At 53.9% G+C, this 19,000-nt stretch overlaps 1 protein-coding gene across 1 annotated transcript in view; it reads left to right on the top strand.

Moving 5' to 3' along the window:
* Nucleotides 1–8,456: 8,456 nt before the first annotated feature.
* The window catches only part of CUX2 (cut like homeobox 2), a 68,820-nt gene continuing 58,276 nt past the window's right edge, over nucleotides 8,457–19,000 (top strand). Inside the window, 1 exon segment of the mRNA XM_052796477.1 lies at nucleotides 8,457–8,588. Coding sequence (XP_052652437.1) covers nucleotides 8,526–8,588 — 63 coding nt within the window. The 5' untranslated portion in view covers nucleotides 8,457–8,525.

Here is a 19,000-nt window from a genome sequence, read left to right as displayed (position 1 = left end):
GCCCACTTTTGGCTGTAATAGGTAAGTTAGCCACCCCCAACCCTGTTGTCTCTGACTTTCTGTGTCCCTCTCTCTCTAATCTGGAATAGCAGCTTGTTGTTGTCACTGGCTGATGTGACATGTGAGCCAGAGACGGTTTCAAGGTTAATGAAGTGCCAGGCGGCCCCGCAGCTCCCACACTGGAGATGCTGACCCATGGCGGGGACTACACAGGAGCAATCCCACCTGCGTTTGTCACTCGGGCTGCGGCTGGGCTTTTCCCCTTCGCTGGGACATGCAGGGAGGACTTGGCCTGGGGGGACCCCCTGCTACAGTCCCCCAAGCCTTGGGACGTGGATGTTTCACCTCGGTCCTGCCAGGCATCTCTGGGAGCCTTCATACCCCATCGCAGCGTTGGTATGGCAAAGCTGGGTGCTGCTCGGCTGCTGGAAGCAGAGGAGCCCCGCTGTCCTGGGTGCAATGGGGGTCCCATCGCTTGTGATGCTTGAAGAGCAGAAGAGGCTGCCGGCCACCCCATCTCTGGATGAAGGGGACCATCCCGCTGCAGCGCCAGCTCAGATGCAGTGCCCCATCCGAGAGTGCCAGGACAAGGCCGGAGGCGGATGCTGAGCTCCTGCAAAGTCGGGCAGGCATGCAGGGCTCCTCTCTCATGTGTCACCCCCCACCGAGGCACCTGTCACCCAGTTAAGCCAAACACTTGCTCGCCCTAGTCCAGGCGAGACACACACAATTAACTCTCCCCATTCCAGGCTCTGGCAGCCGGTGCGGGGCCACATCCTGCAGCACCCAGGAGCACCGGCACTCACGCTGCCCAGCTGCCGCAGCTCACCAGCCTGGGCACGCCACGGCCGTCCTGGCCAAAGGCTGCATTTCTGCAGCAGGAGCCACCAAACCCGCAGGCAGGCAGGCAGCAATCCTACAAAGCCTCTGCTCGGGTCTAAGACCCGTACCCACCGCCCTCACAGAGCAGAACCACTGGCGATTGGGGCAGTTCTGTTTTGTCTTCAGTATTTTTAGCCTTTTAATTTTATCTCCCCTCCCCTTTGTCTTGCCCTGGGGCCATAGGTGTGCTGGGGTGGGAATGGTGCTGGCAGCACAACGATGCCTATCAGCCACCACCGTGGCCCCCCAAGCTCTGCCATGCCTGGCATGGCCCTGACCTGATGGCTGGGGTGCGGGGGGGGCTGCCGGCCTGGCTGCCCACACTGCTGCCCCGGCATCGTCCCCTCCGCATGCCGAGGAGGCTGGTGGGCGAGCGGGAAGGACTGGGACAGGGCTGGGAACAAAAGGGAGTGTGAAACCAGATCCCTGGAGCTCCGGGCTCTGCCCAGACACTGCCCTCCTTCCCCCAGAGGACGCAAATACCGTGTTTTAATCCCTGGCACTCGCCACTCGGTTGCACCTCGACGCCCAGCTGCCACGGCCGAGCCAGTGAGGATGCCATTACAGGGAGGATTTAAGTAGGCAGCAGGGAAATGCATAGGGAAAAGTGCCTGGAGAGGAGAAAACTCCTGATCCAAGAATGACCGCCTCGTCTGGATGAAGCTGCAGCTGAGGGAAGGGATTTCAGGATGGGTTTTGGGGTCTGTCTGAGCAAAAGGGCAGGTAAGAGAGCCAAGGGGCAGAGCTGGGGTGAGGACCAGCCCCAGGCACGCGGGCACAGCCGGGGATGAACGGGATCAATCTCAGCACGGACGCTCCCTCCTCCTGCCAAGTTCAGCTGGATTCATCGGCCAACCGAGCCCAATTACCTTAATTTGCGGCATTAAGGAAAAATCCATAAGCATCAGGGAAGTGATGTGTAGCAGTTTAACGGGACCGGTCGGCCGTGGAGCCGCCAGCGCTGCCTGAGCACTGCCCGTCCCTGGCTCCGTGTCCGTGCCAGGGCATGGCTGGTGGCATGGGAGGCAGCCCTGGAGCCACAGAGATTTCCCAGAATATTTTTTGTTGGGGAGAGAAACACCGTTTCTGCCTGCCCAGCCTGGAAGAGGTCAGACCTCAGTCTCTTCCCAGTGTTGCCCACACTGTGGTTGGGGTGAGATGGTGGCTGGGGGCTTTGAGGGGCCGGCTTTGAGCACAGCACAGAAATCCTGGCTGGGGATGGGGTGCAGATGGCTGCCTGTGTTTCTGCCATAATTTGTAAGACGGTGCATCTGCTCCGCTGCTCACTTCTCGCCGTCAGATGTAATCCTCTGTACTGCATGGGCCGGATCCTGCCCCCCTTGTGAGGACCCTGGTCCTGCCTGGGGATGGAGGCAGCTCCGGGCACATCTTTTCCTTCCTGCTATGGATATTGGGGGACTTACTTGCATCCAGTAAAAAAATTAGTGCTTTAAATATATATGTATGTACATATACACCTATAGAGCTCTGTAGTGAACAAAAGAGCTGTTGGGAAGTGGCTGCAGCCTGTGAATGGATGTCAGGGAATAACACATGTATCTGTGCCATGGCAAAATCGAGCATCGTCCCTTCTTATCTGCAAAAGAGCCTGTGTTTTACATGAAAAAGCCTTTCTAATTAATAGGACAGCCCCTCTTGAGCTCGATAAAAAATGGAGTCAAAAGGATTTGATTAACCCCTGCTCTTTTCAAGGCGCGTGCTCTGCCCGAGCGAGACGCGTGCCTGCGCCCAAGCCAAGTCCTGCCCGTGGCCGATAACAGGCTCCCTTCATCCCAGGGAGCACAGCAGCATCGTGCCCACGGGTAGCCCAGAGTCTGGACATCAACAGAGCCGATCTGGGGTGTCCTGGCCCCAGGGCTGGCCAAACATGGCTGCGTCAGTGTGCCGGGATGCTCCAGAGCCAGCCTGTGCAGCCGCTCACTCCACGCTGTTGCGGTTTCCTTATGAATATCTTTTGCTCCAACCGATATTTTTTTCTGCGATCAGATACATTTGACTAAACTAATACATATGTATACACGCCGGTACATTCCCATTCAAACCAATGTAAATTACCTTTGACCAATACATTTTCCCAGGAAATCAATGCATTTTAACACTGGATAATATTTATGAAATTGAATTTTTTATTTAAGCTAATGCAATTCTCTTCTATTTTATGCATTTTTATTAAACTAATGCATTTTAAATTAAACTGTTGTATATTAACTACAATGGCTGTTGGTACTTACAGTAAAATAATATATGTTTGCTGAAATCAATACATATTCCAAACCTAGGAATTTCCAGTTAACAAGGCTATATCAAATATAACAAATGCATGTAGCTACTTAATTTGATGCTTATATATACTGGCTGGTATATTTGTTTATTGGTAATGATTATTTTTAAAGGGAGAAAGCTTATTAAAGGTAGAAAGATGGATTCCTGTGCAGCTCAGAGCTGCAGTTTTAAGCCGGTGGTGGTGGCCACCCCGTCCCCGGTGCTCACACCAAGGGGGGCTGTGGGGATGGCCCACGTGTCCCAGTGCTGGCTGGTGGCTGAAGCCCATGCCCTCTGCCACGGACAGCCTCTGTGCCCGCGGCCGCATCTGTGTGCCTCAGTTCCCATTGCGTTGGGGTTTGGGAGCATCCTTCCCTTTCCTTGGGCTTCCCCTTGCTCATCACACTCCCCCCCCCCGCAGCCCCTTTCTGCTGGGTGCATCTTCAGGAGCTTTTGGAGGGTTTTATCCATCTCCCCTTGGTGTTCAGAAGGTTTCAGTATTTAACAGCTTATTCCAGACAGACTTAATTTAGCAGCTTTGCCTGATTCAGCTCCATTTTCACTTGGAAGGATATATCACCACAGTAATGGCCAGCAGGATTTTCCCAGCTCAGGGGTCTGGGGAAGAGCTGCCACCCACAAAACAGAGCCAGGGGCTGTATGGCCTGAGGACGGGGCAGGTGATGGGGACAAGGACAGACGATACTCCCATCCCCGAGCTGCTGGCCCACCCCGCGGATGTGCCCTGCACTGTGCACAGGATGAGGCCCCAGGAGGAGATGGCCGTCCTGGCCTCCCGAGCTGCAGCATTGACAGGGGAAAGCCATAAATAGCAGCATTATCCACCGTGCGCACGCCAAATGGCGCCATAGTTGAGATAATTTGGGCGAAGCAATAAAAGAGGAAAATTAATTAAAGAGCATGTGCTAATTGTAGGGGGAATGTGCCTGGAAATATGTAGCAGTGGCAGAAATGTGGCCGGCGGAGGGGCCCAGGCACCCTCCCCACGCATCCTGAGGCAGCCAGGGGGCACTGAGGGCTGAGGCCGGGCACAGCTCAGTGCATGCCCTGCAGGAGCCGCGGTGGGCCCCGAGGCGAGATGGAGGGGTGCTGTGCCCCCCGCGGTGCCTCACCCTGCACTCCTGTGTCCCCCAGGTACCCCCCCATGTCCCTTAGTGTCCCCCTCGGGGTGTCCCCCCGCGGTGACCAGTCGTGCCCTCCCCAGTCCCCCAAGTGCTCCCCGGTGCCCCCCGTGTCCCGCCGTGCGCCCCCGCCCCGGCCCGGTGGGACGCGCTGCAGCTACCGCGGCGGCCGCCAGGTGGCGCCGTTGTAGCGGGCGCCGTGCGGGCGCTGCCTGGTCCCCGGCGGGGCTGGGGGAGAGGGGCAGGGAGAGATGGGGGGGAGGAGAAGGGGGAGAGGGGCAGGGAGAGATGGGGGGGAGGAGAAGGGGGAGAGGGGCAGGGAGAGGGGTGAGGGAAGAGAGGAGGTGCGAGAGGGTCAGTGAGAGGGAGGAGGGAAGAGGGGCCGGAGGCAGAGGGCAGGCTGCAGGGAGAGGGGAGATGGCCACGAAGCTACATCACCTGCGGTCATGGGCTCCTATGCTATCAGACACTTTAAATCATTTGTGAGAATATGGGAAAGAGACTGGAATGGCCTTGTATCCTCCGGCGGTGGGTGGCTCCTGCTTCCCTGGGCTGGCAGAGGCCTCTGGCTCTGGAGGAGGCAGAGACCCTGCAGTGGGGGGCACGGGGGAGGCGGCAGCACCCCTGCCAGGGTTTTTTGGACCCCAGGACCCAGCTCTGCTTGGTGACAGCTGACAGGGCCTGTGCTGCCTTCCCCTGCACGGGATGGGGACAGAGCTCCCAGAGGTCCGGGAGCGGCCGCCCAGGTCTCCACAAGGGTCTTTCTGCTCTTCGCCCAGGGCTGAAGGTGGGCCTGAGGTCCTGGCCAGCCCCAGGGCCTGACGCGTCCCCGCTCACCCTGACGGCACTGCTGTCCCTCGGTGTGGCTCCTGGTGTCCCCCTGTCCATCCTTGGGACAAGGTGGCCAAGCAAGCTCACTGTCACTGCTGGCGTGTGGCTCTCACGGCCAATGTCATCCCTTGGCCGCCTAATGGGGCTGGATCGCTGCACAAAGGGTTTATCATGTGGATCACAAACAGTAGGAAGGCGAGAATAAATTAATGCCTGAAATGGGAGTGTGCTGAAATCTAACTATTTTTTTTTAAGTACACAGAAAAACCCCTTCCATATTTTAATTAAAAGCCTTTCAGAAGAGGAGGCGAGGGGCTGCCATTTACAACAGGCTATTGTCAGGTGCACAAAGCAAACCGTTCTGGAGACAAACTGATTTATTAACCTGTGCCTCGCAGCACTCCCCGAGGTGGGCGAGCCCTGGGTGGTGGTGGGGGTGTGGCTGGACCGGGCTCCCCCTGCTCTCCCTGGGGTGCCCCGGGGCCAGCCAGGCAGTGCCCGAGGGGACACAGGGGGAGCGGGGATGGAGCGTGCTGCCCCTCAGCTCTCCATCCCTCTGTGCGGCATGGGGTGCAGCCCCTCTCCTCTTCCTTACGGTTCCCATTGATTTATTAATGATTTGGCCAAACAGAAACATTCCTCCAAAGCCCGTAATTTAATTTGCTCACCAAAGATGCCAAGTTAGTTTTATTTCTGATTTATGAGCAGGCTCTTCTGTTCCCTCGGCAGCAGAGCAGGGCAGTGATTTATGGGCATAAGATCAGCTTTGTGGGCGCAGGGAGAAGGTCCCGTTGCTGGGACCTGTCTCCAATGGTGTCCAACAGCAGATACCTGGAGCATCTTGGTCATGAACAGACTCAACCATCCCCCTTGCTGGCACGGAGAGGACATGGCATCAAAGAGCCAAAATCAACTCTCACCCCAGCGGAGACCATCCATCCCACCTGGGTTTACTGACCCATCTATAACCAAACTTCCCCCTGTGCATGGCTCTGAGAGAGAGAGACTGAAATGAATTCCCATGGAGGCATCCCCCCCTGCACAGCCTGTGCTCTCACCCCTGGCTAATTACAGCCTTGTTAAGCCAAAGGTGAAGCACCTGCCTGGCACCACCAGCAGACCCAATCTCATTACAAATCTCAATGCCTCCCAGTGGTTTGGGCTCTCTGATTTTTGTGGCCGTGGAGTTAAGAGAGGATCTATTTATAGTGCTTGGGCTCTCAGAGCAAAGTTGGGTGCTTGACTTGGGTGCACCCAGGCAGGGGCAGTGCAGAGGCACCCAATGGTTGGGGTGTCAGAGCATCTGTGGAGTTTGCTGTTGATGCCAGTGGGGTTGAGGTTTCAGCTCGGCATTTGCAATTGCATCTGGGGTTCAGCAGTTCCAGGCGGATGCTTTTGTTGCAGCACTGTGAGGAGGCTCTGCTGTGGGACCCCCCCCTTCTCCATCCAGCGCTAGAGGTGGGAAAGAGGCTGGAGCAGGGCTTGCAGGAGCATCCAGGCTCTCTCTAACACAAACTGCCTTGGCTCTTGCAAATCCTTTCTTTGAACTTTGATTTTCTGTTCACTTGTTCTTCTGCCTGAGGCGTTTTGCAATTGTGGGATTGCGAGCAGCTCTGAGTTTCTCTGAGTGGAAGAGATGAGAAGGATGAGATCATTTCCTAGCTGTTTGTGCTACAGCATGGTGCCAAGGTCACTTTGGGTGTCTGCCTTATCCTTTTGGACAGTTTTCCTGGCCTGGGTGAACTTCAGACAGCAAGAAGAGAAGGAGCAGACCTGTCCCCATGACAGTGGGAAGCGCCTGCAGAGCAGGGTGGAGTTTGAAGGATATTCCTTTTATTTGGCATCTTCTTAACTCAAACTGTGCTTTTTAGTGGAATCCCAAGAGCCCTGCAAAATGCAGGTAACAGCAGCAGGATGGTGCCTGAGCTGCCAGGTGGGGCCAAGCCCTGGGACGGCCGAGGAGCCGCTTCCTCCCCAGCCAGGTGCAGAGAGAGGCTCCAGTGCTGCAAGATCTGCTGCAGCGAGAGGAGCTGAGAGCTTTGGGGCTGGGACAGTGAAGGACTACAAGTGACAGCAGCAGAAGCACTTGTCCTGGGTTTGCTGGTGTCCATGCACATGAGTAGCGGAGGCTGCTGGGACGACTGACTGTCTCCCTCCAGCCCCTCCGAGCACTGGGATCTCTGCAGCAGCAAATGGTGACAGGTAAGATGGGGGAGACCAGCGTGCTGGTGAAGGAGGGGGCTGCTGCATCCTGCTCTCACCTTCTCTGCAGTTTCAGAGGCAAAGCTGCACCCACAGCTTGCGAGCCCGGGGCAATACTTCAGGACTGCATCCCCCTCCATGGGGGGGGTGGGGGTCCCAGCTTGCCCCACACTGGGTCCCAAGGAAGGGAGCTGGGATGTGGGGTTTGTGTCACAGCCTGGCAGAAGCCCCGGGCTCTTCCATGAGCAGAGATGTGCACGTGTCTGCACAACAGCTTTGGGTATTACCTGCTCCTTAGGAGGAATATTAAAATGCCGCACTTGCTTGGTCTGCAAATACCTGCCTGCAAAATGTACCTGAAAGGGCAGCCCAGCCCTTCTCTGCTCAAAAGCACTGGGGTCCCTCCAGTGCAAACATGGCACGGCTCTGCTGGGATGTTACCGCTCTCCCCTGGGGAAAGGAAATTAATGCTCAAAGCCCTTGGGATGTTGGTGTGGTCGGTATGACCAGGTATGGGGGCAACTCGGGGCAGAAACTGTAAAGATCTTTATTTTTTGGTAGGAAAGCAAAGGGGGTATTTCTTGGACAGGTTTTGTTACTGCCCAAGAGCTACTGGCTGTGCCCCGTTCTTCTGTTCAGGTTGTTTGCATTCTTCAGAGCCCAACTGCATGGAGTCATTGAAAAATATAGTCCTAAACCAGTCTGAATTTGGGGATTTTTCTGGCCGTGGTGTGCTGTGAGCATGTTTGCTGTGGCAATTGCCCCCAGGGTCAAAGGTGTTGGATGTGTCAGGTTAGGGGAAAAAAAACCCAACAAAAACCAAACCAAACAAACCTAAAAAAGTTTAACCAGCGGCTTCCGGATGGCGATTTGCCACCTTCCCGCGACGGCTGGGTGTTCTTAAAACACCGATTTGTCGTAAAAAAATTTTAAAAAAAATCCATTGTACCCAGGCTCTGCGCCCCTTCCCCGGCGGAGGCCTGTGAGGGGCTGCTCCGCAGGAGCCGCGGGGGGGGTCCCACCACCCGCGGGGGGGGGGTTGGAAAGGGGGAGAGGCCGCCCCTTTCCCTCCCCGCGGAGCGCGGGCGGGGCGAGTCGGCGGCGGCGGGGCCGCCCCCGGCGGTGGAGGCGGGCGGTCTCCTCCGCTCCCCTCCGCGCCTCTCCGCGCCTCCGGTCTCCCCCAAGATGGCCGCCGACGTGGGATCGATGTTTCGATACCGGACGCGGTTTGATGTCCGCCGGCTCCAGGTTGGTGGCGGCGGCGGGGCTGGCGGGGAGGGGGGGGATCCGGGCGGCCGCCCCCATCCCTCCCTCTTCCCCCCCCCCCCCGCTCCCTCCCGCCCTCCCTCCCTCCGCCCGCCCTTCCCCATCGATAGGTATCAGAAATTGATCCCCGCCGCCGCCGCTCTTTGTTCGGCGCCGCCCGGGAGCATGGAGCAGCGCTAGCGGCAATGGAGCCGCGCCGCCCCGGCCCCCGCCCCGCCGCCCCCGAGGTGACAGCGGGGCCGGGAAGGGGGGGGGGGGGGGGTGGCGGCCGCCGCTCCGCCCCGGCGGGAGGGGAGGGGAGGGGGGAAGAGGAGGGAGGGAGGGAGGGAAGTTGCGCGGGATGAAGTTGCGGGGAGCGCGGCCCCCCGCGCCGCTCCGCCAAGTTTCTTGCGGTCCCCGCCCGCGGAGCGGAGCCGCAGGTGCCCGGGGGCTGCAAAGTGTCCCCGGTGTCCCCGTGTCCCCTCCTCCGGGAGCGGGGGCGGCACTGTAATTGCATTCCCAGCTGATGTTTGGAGCCGGGCGCTGGGGAGGGCAGAGCCTCGGTATTGAGCTGATGGCTGCGCGTTAGCCCCGGGGGGATGGCGGAGCGGGGCTGCCCGGAGCCCCGCCGAGCTCCCATTGTTATTCAGGGCCGGGGGTTCGCGGGGCCGAGGCCGGGGCTTGGTCAGCCCTGAATGTCGGGGAAGGCGATCGGCATCAACCGGCTGCCGGTGGGTCCTGCGAACCGGCTCCAGTAAGGGCAGGCTGCCGGCGTTTGGGACTTGTGATGGATGCGGCGGGAGAGAGATCCTTTGTGGCTCTGGGCAGGTCACGGATGCCGTATCCCGCCGTAGTGCCCTCGGTCTGTGAAATTAACGGTAAGTCCTTTGTTACCGGGTACGAGGGAAGGTTTGTCAGGGGATGCTGACAGTTGGTGACCTTAAATAGGCACCTATGTAGCAGGCAGGCGGATAATTAACACAATAGCTCTTCCAACATAATGGGATGAAACCCAACCTGGATCTACTACAAAAGCCGAAACGCTCATTTACATGGATATTAAATGGGTTTATCCCTGTAGGATATTACGGAGTTTAAAATGCAGCATGCTTCATAGGGGAGTAAACAAATTGAAATGCGATTTATGGTGCTTCGGTACTGTATCAACAGTTCCAGCATTTAATACATTTTGGCTTTTAAGCAGATTACGTGCTACATCTGTGATGCGCTACCCTAAAAGTAATGCAGGTACCGCGGCCGGTCGGCTTGCCATGACTGCTCATTTATGGCATCGTGGTCGGAAAGGGATTACGGGTCTAAGCGCTTCAGATACAAAAGCATTCCTTGCTACATCACGCTAATGACTTTTCCTGGGTGTGCGCAGACCTTTATTTAAAGGCAAATATTGGCAGCTACTTTTCCGTGGGTTTGTTGCGGGGGGGGGGGGGGGGGGGGGGGAAGGGGACAGAGACTTTGCCAGAGGGAGAGGTGGGCTGGGAGGTGGGCAGCTCTTCTTCCTCACCGTTCTGCATGTCCGGGTGGCTGTGACTGGGTGCGGAGCTGGAGAGGGAGCAGTAGGGATTGACTTCTGTCCAGGCAGCAGTTCTGCCGCCTCGCTGGGATCACGGTGGGAAAGGTGACCTTGTGCCAGCTTGGCCTAATGCCCTCTATTTAAAAAAAAAAAAAGAAAAAAAAAAAAAAGAAAAAGAAAAAAAAAAAAGGAGGGGGGGGAACAATCCATTTATTATTCTTCCAAGAGCTTTTTTGGTATTTTTTTCTTCCTTTTTAATGCATGTGTCTGAGCAGGTCTGCTGGCCTGGAGCTGGCAGGAATGGCAGAGTTTGAGCAACCCTGATGAATGGTGGGCATATGTAAAACATGTAGATAATGTGCTACTCGGCAGCACTTTGATCGAAACGGCATTGGGCCTTTTTACAGCAAATAGTCTCGGAAATGAGAAGAGATAAAATTCTATCAAAGATAATACCAGACATATTTCACTGGGTTATGAGATTGTTTTATTGTGTACATTACTAATGCAGTATTTTTTTACAGCTTTCTTGTGTATAATAGTCATAGTGGGATTCATACCTTTATGGGTTTTTTGTGTTTTAATTTGCTCGTGGTTTATTATGTTCCGGTTAGCATTGTATGGATTACATGCTCTGCGTGCCGGATGCTGTTTTAGTCCTACCCGTTCTGTGTTAAAACGGCAAAAAATGGGAAGAGTTGTGAGTTGCTGATTTGGGATAATAAATACAACCGCGAGTGAGGGGAGAGAGACCGATTATAGCCATCTTTTATAAATGTCTTCACATATCATTATGCAGATGAGCTCTGGCTATACAGCTCCAGTGTTTGGTTCGTCAAATAAAATGCTCTTCTTTTTATTTCCCGTAATGCAAATGCTCTCTGCATGCCGGAGCGGAGTTGGGCAGAAACTTCGGTGGCGGCTCTGCTGGATGGTGGTGTGCCGGGAGCCCTGGAGCGTGGTGTGGTTGATGGAATGTTTTTTTCTGTTCAAAGTTTAGGGGAGGGGAAAAAAAAAAACCTGTGGATGTGATTAAAATATTATAACCTTATGATATTCTGAAGTGCATAAATTTTACATATCAGCTACAGAGGGAGTTTAGACATCCATTAAATGATATGACAGCTTGACTTATCTAAATGTGCTATCATTTAACAATGTGTCAAAATTCTTCTTTATGTAGATGACAGCAGTAAATAAGCTATCAGTCCTCTTGGCTGAAGCTTAATTCCTGGAGCTTGGACTAATAAACTTAACTGCACTCTTGTGGAGCAGCCCGTGGGCAGGATAACCTCGGGGGGAGGCCAAGGTGTTTTTGGGGCTGTGAACAGGGGGAACTTCACTTTGCAAATTCCCTGGGTCCTGTGTGGTTTTTAGGGCTCTTATGGAGAGACCGGTGGGACCTTCCAGTTTCCTCCAGCGTCTCCAGCACCCAACGCTGTCCGTTCCCACCCCTGCTTTGTGGAGGTGGAGGGTGGGATGGTGCCTGTGGTCGCCGGGCCCAACAGAAAGAGGGGGGAGCCCGAGGGGACCCTGGGTGTCCCCATCTCGGGGGGATTTCATCTTTCCAAGCTGAAATCTCAGGGTTTATGTAAGTACGGCCTGTGCTCGGGGCTGGCAAAGGAGCGTTGTGGGGTTGTGAACATGGTTTGTGCTTTCCAGTGGCTCCGGCCACTCCCTGTGCGTGGGAGCGTGGGCTGCAGAATTGTCCTGTTTTAACAGTTAATATGAATTTAGGAGCAGTGGCACTAATGAAACCTGGTTCTCTGCAAATGTCTGTCTCGTGTTTGGGTTATCTGTTGTCTGATAGTTGTGTGCTCCTCTCGAGAGGTTCCCAATGACCAGGGTGTTTGTGATGGTGCTCTTCATGTGGCTTCTCTGCTGTCTCCTATCGCGGCTGTGCTCTGTAGCCTGTCTCTTGGCAGGGACATTAGTGATGTTTCTTTCCTTCACCCAGGAGCCCTGTTTCCTTTCTAGGGCTATGGCAGCTAGAAATGATTGTCCCTTCCATGTGCCACCAAGGAGGTTCAGCTGAACTGACCACCAAAGCATAGCTGATGCTCCAGCATGGCCCATTAAAACCTCAGTGGCTGGGGGACTCATGTGCCTCTGGATGTCACCATCATTGACCACTTTGCGGTGTCCCCTTCTTCCACACCTCCATTGCAGCTCCCTCCTTGGGACAGGCTAAGGTGCAGCATCCATCCCACATCCCACTGGTCCCCCCAAATCCTTCATTAGAAGGAAATACTTGCTATTTCTAACATTTCTAATTTATATGTGAAGGGGAGAATGAGATGGGCCATGTTCCTGGTCCCACCTGCTGTTGGGTCTGTGTTGTGCATCGGCAGAAAGTCGGACCATGAAGTTCCTGAAGTGAAATGTGGTTTTTTTTTCCTGTGGCTGAATAATTGAGACGCTGCCAGACAAGAAAAGAGCTGCAGAAAATGAGAGTTTATCTTTAGCTCTGCAGCTCTCACTTTAGAAACTGGTGACCCCAATTCCAGACCGAAGAGTGACTTCTTCCCTAATTAATAAATCCATTAATTAATTGTGTGCGTGCTGCAGCCCATTAGAGATGTACGCGCTGGCCTCCTGATCCAGTTTAGTGGATTGTCTCTATGGCCTTGGAGGGAGGGGGAGGAAAAAAAAAACAAAAGGAATTGTGACCAAGAGGCGAATAGGGGACAGGGATGGAAATATAATTTGATTTTTATGGGACCAGAGGGAAGGGTATCAGCGCTGCCACGTCCTGGCAGGTTATCCAGCTTGGAGATGGGCATGGAGACAGTGAGCAGAGCGCTTGGGGTTGCTGTGCCCACCAAAATGGGGGAGAGCACGGAGGGGTGTTCATGGGGTGGAGGCAGCTGCCTGCTGCCCCCAACTCAGGCCAGCCCGCGCGGTGGAGGAGCCTCTTGCATCGATGCCCGGCATGGCTTGATGGCGAGAGGGGAGCCATTTCCTTGGGGTCCCCAGGCTGCGTCGTCACTTCCCGCTGCCTTGCGGCCCTGAGTTTGGCAGGGCTCAGTAGGGCTTTTGTGCTGCAGGTGGAGCTGAATGTTAAAACGTTTGGTGATCTGAATTATTATTTATGACCAGATTAAGCAAACAGTACACTCCCAGCCTGCGAGTCCTTTAGGAGGTACTTGCTTAACTAGATAACCTCAGCAGAGCATGCAGAACTCGCTATTCATCTCCTTCCATATGTTGGCACAGGAACTGCTCCCTTCAGTTAATTTTTCTTGCTGTCTGCAGAGACTTCAAATAAAAATGCAGGCATAATTGTTGTACGCACCAGTCCCATAGCTACTGTTTTCTCTGCTGAACGGAAAGTTAACTGTTGGCAAAAGAAGCACCATCTTTAAATGCAGAAGGCTTTGCTTGCCTATGGATTTAGGGGCTGGAGCAGCCCCTCTGCCCCCCCATTTATCACTCCTATTTTTGCTGGTTGGAGAAAAGCAGTGTATTTGGGTTCCCAGGGGTGGCTGCGTGTCCTGTGGGATGGCGGGGATGCTTCTCCCCTCCTCCCTTGGGTGCTGGCATAATCATGGTGCTATACATCCCCGGCTGCGGGAATTCCCACGTCTTGAATTTCAGGGAATTGTCCCGGGAGCTGCCAACACAACATGGCAAATTGAAAATGCGGGGCCATTGTTTGCAGAGAGGGAGGGCGATGGCGAGCTGCAGCATCCTGCTCCTCAACAGCCTGCCTTGAAATGAAATTAATTTAGGGTTCAAAAACGATGGTGTGTGCTCACCCCTTGCCAGACCTCGAGATAGAAACCACATAGCAGCTCGCTCACTGTATTAATGGTGTAGCAGATTCCCTCTCGAATTGGAAAAGGCACATTAGAGGCATCCATTCCCCCCAAAAAGCCTGGGTGAAGTTTCTCAGAACATTTTGTACCATCCTGCTCCTATTACCGAAAGATGTAATTCCCCAACTTGGGAGATAATAAGCAGGTATTGACTTCTGCTGGGGTCATTATCAAGATTTATTCAGTCAATATGGCTTCTTGGGTCAATAAATCTTGAGGTTGATAAAGGAGGAATATATACTTGCAGACTTTATTAAAAAGTTTTCCCCTTTCGTAACACTTTCTCGTGTGTGTTGCATTAGGATGTATGACTGAGTTGCCTTTAATCACATTTTTTTGTGGTGCATGCTTTCCTGCAGCCTTTGGTGTGTCTTGCCGAGACAGCAAAACCTGGGAAGCAGGATTCGGCCCCTTGCCACGTCTGGCTTGCTCAAGACAGCTGTCTTGCTAAGATCCCTCTCTCCTGGCTTGGCTTTGGCGATGGGGTAGGGGGTTTGGGGGGAGTGGAGTCTGTGGGTGCCTCACCTCCTCATCTCAAGGCTCAGTGGGGAGAATGAGGCTGAGCATGGGGCATTGGGTTTTTCTGCAGGAGGGTTAAAATTCAGGATTCCTGTTCCCAGCCCACTGTAAAATAACGGGATTGTGTCCCCTTCCCCATTGCAGGCTGAGAAATCTCTGCCATTAAGGATGGAGTGAAACAGCTACAATGCTGGGTCGGGCTCTGTCCCAGCACTGGCTTGCTGCTTTGGGCTGTGGCTTTGTGCCTCAGTTTCCCTGCTTCTGGGGTGCAAGGGATGGAGAAGGGATGGAGTATTCTTGCAAACCAGGATTTCGGGGTGAATCACCTCGGAAGGGGCCTGGCAGCATCCTGGCAATTGTGCCTTTGCACTTGGCCATCGTTTCCCCCAGCAAAAGGCCCTCAGAAGGGTTGCGTGTGCCATTTCAGTTGCCCGTGCAGAGGATCTCTGGGGGCATCTCTGCAAGGCAGTCCAGGCTGTATCAGTGCAATGAAGAACTAGCTCTCGCAGCCAGCAAGCCGCCAGCCACAGGGGGTCATCAGCAAAATCTAACCAAAATGCTTAGATAGCCTGGAAAGCTGAAGTGCTCGTTATTTACCGCAGTGCTTGTTAATGAGCAGGGGCACAGGAGCATCTGCCCTGGCCAGCGCTGGCAGATCCCAGCTTGGGTTTGGGGCGGAGGGGGAACCCTGGATGAAGGGGGGCAATAACTGCTCACCCCGGGCTTGCAGGCAGGAACCCCGTCAGAATGGGGTTCAGAATGCAACCATCAGAATGCAATGATGGGGTCCTTCAACTTCATCTGTATGTTTAATATGACTTATTTTGGCCATGTCTGCTGAAGAGCTGCTTTGCAGTATTCCCCGCAATTGGTGTTTTTTCTTTTAAGTTGAGCTTCCCGATTTCACGCAGCTGAACATGCCGACGCCTCCTTCCAAAATGGTTTCAGTGCTTTTGTTTTTTGTTTTTTTTTTTTAAAACGGCCTTGCTGTATAATTATTTTTTTGACTACTTTGGTGTAGCACTTAATGATTTCCCCAAAGCTGCAACAGGACCCCAGAGTATTGATTTAGCCGCAGTTTAAGCGACTTGCTGCTAACGCGTGGCCATTTTAATATTAATTGCTTGGCATGTGCATGCTAGCTAGTTCTTCTGCAACGCAGATTTCTAAAAAAGTAAATAACCAATTTGAACCCCGTGTAAATATTCCTCTGGTGGGAGCTGTGCCGTGCGTCAGCTGCTCTGAGCATGCTGCCGTTGCCTTTGGTAACGCTTCTGCAGTTTTACACCGAAGTCAGGACCTCGGGCATCCTTTGTTTTCTTCCATCGGGATAACATAATAAAGTATTACCTGGTGCTGGCAGCGGGTCTTGTAATGTGCGGTGTAAGCACAGCCGCTCCTCGGCGCCGGAGCCGGTGTGTTATTGCTTAGCCTGGCTGCAGAGGACATTTATTCTTTATTAATCGTGCCGACAGGGAGAGCTGCCTTCGTCTGTGGCTCTCGCAGTGGTTTGCAAACATTGCTTCATCCCCAAGAGCTGGGTAATTATTACCCCTCTCGTCCATTCCCCGGTTTCTTGGCCAAGGGGGGAGCAGTGGGGTCTGGCAGCGCAGCCAGGGAGCGGTGGGCTCTGCCCCACGGAGGCACGGTTTGGGGGAGCGGTGTTGCGAAAAGCCCCCCGTGATGGCTGCATGCGATGCAGCAGCGCCCGGTGGCTGGGATGGGGTGATGGGGAGGACAGTGCCCTCCAGGAGGAGGGTTCTTGGGGATCCCCATACTGCAGCTCCCTGTACTAGGTCTCCTGAGCAGCAACCTTGGGCCCCGAATTCAGTGCCGGAGTTGCCGGTGAAGGCTCTTCCATGGGGTCTCTCCCCCGGTGAGCGTTGGCCGGTGCCACGTTTGTTGTGCTGGAGCTGGAGCAGGATGCCCTGGCCGTGCCGCTCTGGTTCCCTTCCTCTGGCACTGGTGATGGGCCGCGCTCTGCTGATCCCAACCACCTCTTAACTCCCCCCAACCCCAGCCCTGGCAGAGCTGAGGGCTGGCTGGGGCCGGCAGGTGCCTGGGGCCAGTGAGACCCAGCCCGGGGTACAGCTCTGGCACGTGTCCTGGCATCCGGGACACTGGTGGCCATCCAGGGCCAGCAGCTTCACCCGCGCCATACTCAGCACATGCCGCAGAGGTAGCGTCTCCTGCCACTGCACTTTTCTTTCAAATAAAAGCAGCTAATTAACATTATTCTTTAATTATTGCCTTTATCAACAAGGGGTCTGGTTTATACCAGCAGGATAGTCGCTTTCCCTTCCACTACCCAAGCGAATGCTTCAATTCCTGTTGCTTTTGAAATGAATTTGATGTCATCTGCCCATTGTCACTTAATGGGGACACTTGGGTAATGATTGCGCGCTCCAGCCCTGTTAGCAGCACTGCGAGCGTGTAATTTAGCCCCTTAGGCAACGGTACTTTTGAAATCTCTGGATAGTTTTGAACTCTCAGTTCTTAATTAAATATGCAATTTTTCACGGTAACCAGGTTAATTCTTTTGTGTTGTGTTGTAATACTGTTAGGAATTTTCATAGTTCTTATTAAACATTATTCAGGCATTGTGAATTCCATAATTAAAAAAAAATAAAAGAACAAAGCTTGATTCACTTCTTTCTTTTCCCTGGTTAATTTATCAAATGAATTTTGCAAATTTTTCTTTTTCTCCCCAGACGGCGTGCCAAGTGTTTTAAAGGGGAAGGATTTAATTGCTCTGTAGGGATTGGTTGGTTATGAAGGATTTGGCTGTTTGATTAGTAAACCCTATTGGGAATGGTTTAATGCTCCATGATCTTAAAAATTGTCTGATTGTTAGGCTCTCCAAGGATGTTTTCTCTTTTCCTTATGTACAGCAACAGCTTCGCACAAGTGTGATTATTAGATAGCAAGGAGGGAGCAGAGGGGGTAGATGGTCGGTGCTGGGTGAGCCTGCCTGCCCCGGCAGTGCTGAGGGAGCCGCCGTGACCCCCCAAGCAGCGGTGGTGATGATGATGATGGTGAGACAAACCAGCGGTTGTTTACGTGAATCCTTGCAGATTGTGGGAATTAATCGCTGGCTATGCCAGGATGGGGCTGCTCCTGGGCTGGATCCTGCACTCAGTTTCTCTTCCAAGACTCATTCCCCGATATCTACCTTGTAATATAATGAAATTATACAGAGTATCTGATTTACCAAGAGGCAAACCCTTGCTGCGTTCTCTGTGTCTGAATCACTCTGGTATCCCACCAGGCGGCATCCTTGTAAGGATGCTAAAGTGGATGGGGAGGTCGTGCTGTGGGGCATCTGTGCAGCCCTGGAACTGGGTGGGCAGGACCATGCACGAGGAGGGATGTGGGGCTGCAGCCTGTCAGGGGTTTAATGCAGGTAACCCATAGCTGGGGGCTCGCAGAGCCCCAGTCCAGGAGTTATGTGGGAGATCAACCTGCTCCGACTGCGGAGCCTGGGGATGTGCAGCCAGAAGCCTCTAACTGGGGAGGCTTTAAAAAAAAAAGGAAAACCAACACAAAAATGCTCTGCTTGTGTTTTTTGCTGGCGGGGATGGTACCCGCTGCCCAATTGCCGATGCTTTTGTATTTTTCTCACCCCTGTATAAGAGGGGGCTGTGCTCTGCCCTCATACCCCCAGCCCTGATGCCTTCAACCGAGATTTGGATCCAAAATTGATGGAGGTGACATCTGCGCGCTGTCGTCGTGGCTGTGGGGATAGGCTGTGACTCCAGCCTCTTTGGCATGCCGGGGAGAGCATGGCTCTCCAAAATCCCCGCTGGGGAGGAGCCAGGGCTTCGCTTCTGGGGAGGCCAGGGAGCATCCCTGTGGGCGCTGCTACTGCCAGCGGCTCTCTGGGTTGTTTTTAAAGTGCTTTTGGACTTAATATAGGAAAAAAAAAAGTCAATATCTGGTATTTTTAGCCATACCATGCCAGTTGGGGTCCCCCAGGTCCCCCTGAGGTTGTGGGGTGAAGGATGGTGATGGGCTCACTATTAAATAACTGAAAAGCCCCAGTGTGGTGCTGGCACCCAGTGGGTTTTTTCGGGGGGTCAGGAGGGGTTTCGCCTCCCACCCGACGCATGGAGCATCCCTGGGAGCTGCTGCTAGCTGGGAGATGGCAGCCCAGCCAGGATCGATTGTGGCCAGTCTGAGGGGGCTCCCCAGGGGTTATTTGGGCTTTAAGGAGAGGTCAGAGAGTCATTAAACTTATAAATATATTACGATTTAAGAGAACAGCCATCGTTATCTTCGAGCTTGGTATACGTGGCACCGATTTTTCCCCGTTCTGGTTCAAGCCTCTTACGCTGGGTGCATCAGCTGGCGGCTGATCAACCAGGCTGGTGCTGCCTGTGGCCGGGCAGCTTGGGGTAGAAAATAAAGCATTCAACAGTGTTGGGCAGGGGGTCTTTGCCCCAAAAAGCATCAAAACCTGCGCTTAAAACTGCCACTTCCCACCCTCCCCCTCCAAAACTTGCAGAAAGATGTTAATTTGAGGTTTGGGGAGCCAAGCGATGCTGCTG

This window comes from Harpia harpyja, chromosome 9 (genome assembly GCF_026419915.1).
Source record: "Harpia harpyja isolate bHarHar1 chromosome 9, bHarHar1 primary haplotype, whole genome shotgun sequence".
Taxonomy (NCBI): domain Eukaryota; kingdom Metazoa; phylum Chordata; class Aves; order Accipitriformes; family Accipitridae; genus Harpia; species Harpia harpyja.
Note: the sequence above shows the minus strand (reverse complement) of the source record. Positions and strands in the feature narration are given on the sequence as shown.